The following is a 5,655-nucleotide window of genomic DNA, read 5'->3' as shown; positions in this document are numbered from 1 at the left end:
TAAACTATGACATTTATAAATGTATGAATCATATGGTGAAAAACTGACTTTGAAAAATAAATCTGTTCTTTTTTTCTTATAAAAGGTTAAATAAAACAAAAATATTGGTGGTAATTTCTGACTGTGTAACTTTACAAACAGCAGCCCGTATGAATTGTTAAAAACAACAGAACAAAAATTAACAAACCTAGCTAAACGTTAACATTAGCAAACAGTAGCTAAAAGCTAAAATTAGCCAAACAGCTGCCAAGAACTAATTAGCTAAAACGGTCAAAATGAGCAAAACAGAAGCAGCAGAAGAAAACAAAACAGAGCAGGTGCTGGATGTTGAAGTGGACCCAGAAACAACGATCTGAGGACATTAAACAGAAACAGTAGAAATGTTCTGACTGAATAATTAGAGTCAAAGCGCTCTATTTGTTGAGTGTTTTTAATTAAAATGTGTTAAAAACTGAAGAGAAGAGGAGAACAGTCCTGTTGGATGAATGTGATCAGAATTTAAGGATCCATTTGAACACAGCAGCTGTTGTTCTGCTCAGCCTGTCCTCTGACAGGAGCTCGTCACATTCCTCTGCGCTCTGATGAAAATACCACAGGCAGGACAGGCCYTACCTCTGGAACACAAAACACAACTCACTTACACTTTTACTGAACAAAAAAATGTATTTGTCACATTAGTTTAAGAGTTTGTTTTTCTTTTTTACTGTGAACCTAAAGAAAGCCGTAAATCAGAAGCAGGTTTATTGTTGTAAAGCAGTTTGTCCTGGTGCTTGGTGCAGGAGGTTCACTGTGAATAAACACACAAAAACTAAATGCTACATGCAACTGCCACTTGTTAAAAACATGCAAATATGCAAAAACTTTGCAGATGCATGACATATGCACAAGTAAAAATAAAAATGTGCATGAGTGTAAAAAAAATGAAAGAAAATTTCTTACATTGTCCAACTGAAGAAACAGTTTGTGTTAATGAGTTACTGGTTCTGATGAAGCATCGTTGTGGTTCTAAGAGTTTATTTCAGGAGGAGGTCTCTGGTCCATCTCAAAAACCACCAGAGGAGAAATAATAAATTAGGTTGATCTGATACACAATCAGAACATTAAAGAAAAGACCATTTAAAATGTCTTTTAATGACCTCATTACAATTCTTTAAGTCTAATTACTGCAGCAATAAAAGCAACTCAACTATTATTTAATAAACTGCAGGTGGAACAATAAAGGATCCCATCGCAGTAAAAATAACCAGTCTGCTAATATAAGTTTTCAATCAACTGATAACAGAACTCGTTTAAAATCACAATGTGAAAATGTTCTTAAATATAGTAAAAATCAAGTTCTCATACAACTGTTAGTAAAAATATTTCTAAAACACAACAACGCGTGACTTTTTAAACCAAACAATTACAGTATCAGATGATTTCACCAAAAACGCAGGTTTGTGTTTGGCACTTAAAAAACATAAATAACGGTTTAATAAATAAAATAAAATGTGAGCAGCATGAAAAACAACCTGGGAGAGTTAAAATAAATTCTGCTTCTCTCCTCTTATTTCTGACCTTCTGCAGGAAATATTAAGGAAAATATAATTTTTTTTGAGTTAGATGAACAGATTTAAATAATTGTAAGATTGATGATTAATTTCTTCTACAAAAATGAAAAGTCAAAGTCTCCACTTGTAGAAACCTCATCCAAAGTAATTTAATAATTCAGTGACCTTCAGTGAAGCTCAGGAACATATTAAGCTGATTGTTAATGAGCAGTAGGGGTGTTTGAGGCTTTAAATAGCAGCACTCTGGTCGACCAAGTGACTCTTGAAGAAGWGCTGGACTCTTTCCCACAGATCCAGCTGAGCCTCAGAGTGGGCCTTTGGCTCCCCACCAAACACCACATCCCTTCCCACAGCTGCATGAAACCCAGACGGACAATGAGGCACGTAAGGGACTTCCAGGAAGTGGCCGGCCTTCGGGTAGGTGACCAGCTGAAACGACTGTTTGCCGTGGGCTCGGAGCGTTCCCGCAGCCTGCTCGGCGAAAAACACGCTGTTCCAGTTGTGGTCGTCCTCGGAGGCGGCGAACAGAAACTGGCAGCTGGATCGTTCCACCGGGATCAGAGACGCCTTGTTCCTGTCCAGGGAGGGGTCCGGTAAGACGTCGCGGATGTCTACGAGCCCGGCGTCTGTGACTTTAACGTTCTTTAAGACGGGTGAGAGCGGAGGGAAAACCTGCTCCTTGTAGCGCAGAGGAAGGACGGTGTTTGCGTTGCAGGCGTTGATGCAGACGGTTGCTGCGATCCCGGAGAAGAAGGAGGCCATGGACAAAGCCAGAGCCCCACTGTGTGACATGGATATGATGCCGATGCCACAACCTGGTACCTGCGTAAACAAGCAGCGTGTTGACTTCCTGCTAAAACATCTACACATCCTTCTGGGTTACTGCACAGATTTACACATCTGTTTAAAATCACTGTAACACAACAAACAATGAGACCAGTTTAGTGCTGTAGGTAAGATTTCAGTGGCGCCTCCTAGACGGACGGCGCTGTTAGCATTAGCCTTTACTGCCTACGGCACAAGCCGGCCCTGGATGAGACTAATCAGTGTCTCTGAGGGACTAATGAAGAATAATTTGATCAGTAAATAACTTTGCTCCAAATAAGACCTATCCTGTAGTTTGGATCAAAACACAAACTTGACTGATCTTAAACTAAAACACAACTCAGTACATTATGTTAACTGAATGCTTACTTGAACGGTTGCAGCTGTAATAACTGCAATTTCCCCCCAAGGATCATTAAAGTATTCTGATTCTGATGTTAAATCTAAAAACTTTAAACATTATGACTGTAACAGTGATAAATATCCAGCAGATGGCAACACTGACACATTAAAGAAACATTTACTTCAATACGTTTATCACTAAAACGTTGCAACTTTTAACAGGTGACCCTCGTTTTACATAGAAAATAAGATGAAATGAGGCATTTATGAGAGGAATAAATTATTATAATGGTTCCCAACCAGTTCAGCTTTTGACTCAGAAAATAAGAGCAGCAGACCTGAGCACCAACTGGTGCCATCACGCTACTTTTATACATTTTTAAGTACACTAATTACACACTGCTGCTTTGTACGAGCCCGTCTGATGGCACTGGATTAAAAAATGTAACCCGTGGTCACAGGATAATTATTGCACCATTTCCATGAAGACTSTAGATAGTTAACAGTTTGAACTAATTTCATTTTAATACAAGAATGAATGACGCACTTCAGTCACTTGTGGTTAGGCATTAAGTGATTCGTGGCATTATATGTTACAGATAAAAGACATTTGTCCAAAAAATGTTATTTTTATTTTTATTTAAAGCTCAAAACGTCTCGTCTCTTTCACACCAGTCAGAGCCGTGTTGCATTCAGGAACACAGAAAAAAATCTGATTCCCAACACACACCTGGGGTGTTCACTGTCAACTCATAAATGACCCACTGTGAAAGATGAACCATTTATAACAAATAATAATAATAATAATAATAATAATAATAATAATAACAACTAGAGAAACTGCATTTCCTGCAAAGAGCAGTGTGAACATTTGTTGCTGAATCGTTGAGCTGAAAGCTGCTGAAGAAGCTGAAATATTTTGAAGAACTCAAACTGTAAAAACAAAATCTAAAATATTAATAAAAAAATAGCTGAAAAATGCAGAAATATCAGATAAAAAGTAAAATGAGTAGAAATGTAGCTAAAAGGGGAGGAAAAAGCTGAAGAGGGCAGAAAAATATTGAAAGGAACCAAAGAAAGATTTAGCAGAATATGTTGAAGAATAACAAAAAAGGTCAGAACAGCTAAAAAATAAAAGAAAAAACAGCTAAAATCAGCTGAATAGAAGCAGAACAAGCTAAAGAGTTGAATAATTCACATTAACGTAATGAAACGTATTCTGTGAAACTCTGTCTGTTCCAGATGAGGGGTTCTGTGTTCAGTGTTTTTAACTTTTTTGTAACTTTTTAAATTTTATTTTATAAGCTTTTATTTTTTCAATTTGAGCTCTTGCAACTGTTTTCCAATGTAGTTTTTTTTTTACTGCAAATGGCAATAAACATGAACTAAAAACATTATGAGGAGTTTTCAGGATGATGAAGAAGCTTCATTCATTTTCAATCAGAAAAAAWGCTAAACAGCTGAACAAACATAAARTGTTGACAAACTGAAAATCACAGCTGAAATGTCCTGAAGGAGCTGAAAGTTTTGTTAAAAGTCATTTTTAAATGTAACTCACAAGAACCCACCTTGATGTTTTAGGGTCCTGACCCACTGATTTAAAGCATCGTTAGCACTAACCTCTGGTCGTTTCTTCAGATAGCTCACAGCCTCTTCAAAGTACTGCAGATCCAGGTTCTGAGGGTTTTTAGGTAAACCCTTGTAGCCGTAGTAGGCCAGCGCCAGCACCACATAACCTTTACTGGCCAACAGGCTGGCTCTGGGCTCAGAAAGACCTCCTCCTAACGTGTACAAGTCTATAACTCCAGGAAACGGGCCGTCTCCTGAAGAAAAAACACATCATGAGTGAAGGTTAAATACATGTTACTAAACTATACTTCCTGTTCACAGCCAACCTGGTGGGATGAAGAGGACCCCTCTTATGTTGCCTTCCTCCACAGGTARTCTCTTCATACCTGCCGTCAGGTATTCTCTCTGGTTTGTTTCAGAAGCTAGCAGCTCACCGCTCTCCTCGCTGATTACTTCCAACTCCACCAGCGCTGGGCTGAGCACGCTCTTCTTCAGGAGTTTACTGTGCGGAGCGTCAGGCGCCATGGCCCAGAACAAACCCATGGGCTCCACGCCCGCGTAGCTTCCTCCCAGGGAGGCYGAGCTGCCCACGTCCACCTGGCCGCTCTGATCGGCTGTGTACAGGGCCCGCGCCCTGAACGTCACCCCTCTGTCATCAACCAGTTTGGATCTCAGCTGGACGGTTCTGTTGGGGGCGAGGCCTTCCACTTTGATCTGCGTGGCTTTATCAAACAGGCAGCGGACGCCGGGGAACATCCTCAGGCGCACCTGTGAGGACGCCATGTCACTTCCTTTACTTTTCTTTTTTTGGTCCTGCTTCAAGCTATCTGTCGAGGCAAACACACACATTAATTACATAGGTGGTGATTTTACACAGTCACCAGTCTCTGTGCTGCTGTTGGGTTTTTGTTTATTTTTTAGACAATAAAGATAAAAATGACCTCGTTAACATCTTATTGTTGTCTTACTGCATGTGCAGTTATAACTGATCAAAGCCACGACTCAGTTTTACATCCATCCATTAAGGCTCAATTTAAAACAACGCTTTTAAGAATCGATGCAGGATCAGGAAATTAAATATTACAATAATTCAGTGACTCGATATTTTCTGACATCGCTGGTCAGTTTTACAGATATCAGTTAGGATTTGATGTGGTACACTGCAAAAACTGTCCACCTAACCAAGTTTTATAATCTTATATCAGCCAAAAAGTCTTTTTGATCTTGTTTTCAGACTGATTTACTAAACAAGAACTGATTGTGTAAGAATAATCATCTTGTTTTCACAATGTGTAAGATTATTTGTCTTGGTAAGATTCTTGAAATACTTGATTTGACTCAATTTTTTCTTATTTCAAGAATCTTACCA

At 39.0% G+C, this 5,655-nt stretch overlaps 1 protein-coding gene across 3 annotated transcripts in view; it reads right to left on the bottom strand.

The window, feature by feature from the left end:
* Nucleotides 1–643: 643 nt before the first annotated feature.
* The window catches only part of acot20 (acyl-CoA thioesterase 20), a 7,516-nt gene continuing 2,504 nt past the window's right edge, over nt 644–5,655 (bottom strand). For 2 of the 3 annotated variants that reach the window (XM_014015430.1, XM_014015431.1), the window contains exons 2-4: nt 4,613–5,113; nt 4,338–4,540; nt 644–2,372 (exon numbers count right to left, since the gene is read on the bottom strand). In XM_014015430.1, the coding sequence (XP_013870884.1) occupies nt 1,779–2,372; nt 4,338–4,540; nt 4,613–5,069 (1,254 nt within the window). In that variant the 5' untranslated portion in view covers nt 5,070–5,113 and the 3' untranslated portion in view covers nt 644–1,778. Of the gene's footprint in view, nt 2,373–4,337; nt 4,541–4,612; nt 5,114–5,655 lie in introns of those variants that run through there. The other variant, XR_001310786.1, reaches the window with a different exon arrangement.

The sequence above is a fragment of the Austrofundulus limnaeus genome, unplaced genomic scaffold, assembly GCF_001266775.1.
Source record: "Austrofundulus limnaeus strain Quisiro unplaced genomic scaffold, Austrofundulus_limnaeus-1.0 Scaffold129, whole genome shotgun sequence".
Classification (NCBI taxonomy): domain Eukaryota; kingdom Metazoa; phylum Chordata; class Actinopteri; order Cyprinodontiformes; family Rivulidae; genus Austrofundulus; species Austrofundulus limnaeus.
The sequence above is the reverse complement of the archived record's forward strand: the minus strand, read 5'-3'. Positions and strand labels throughout refer to the sequence as shown.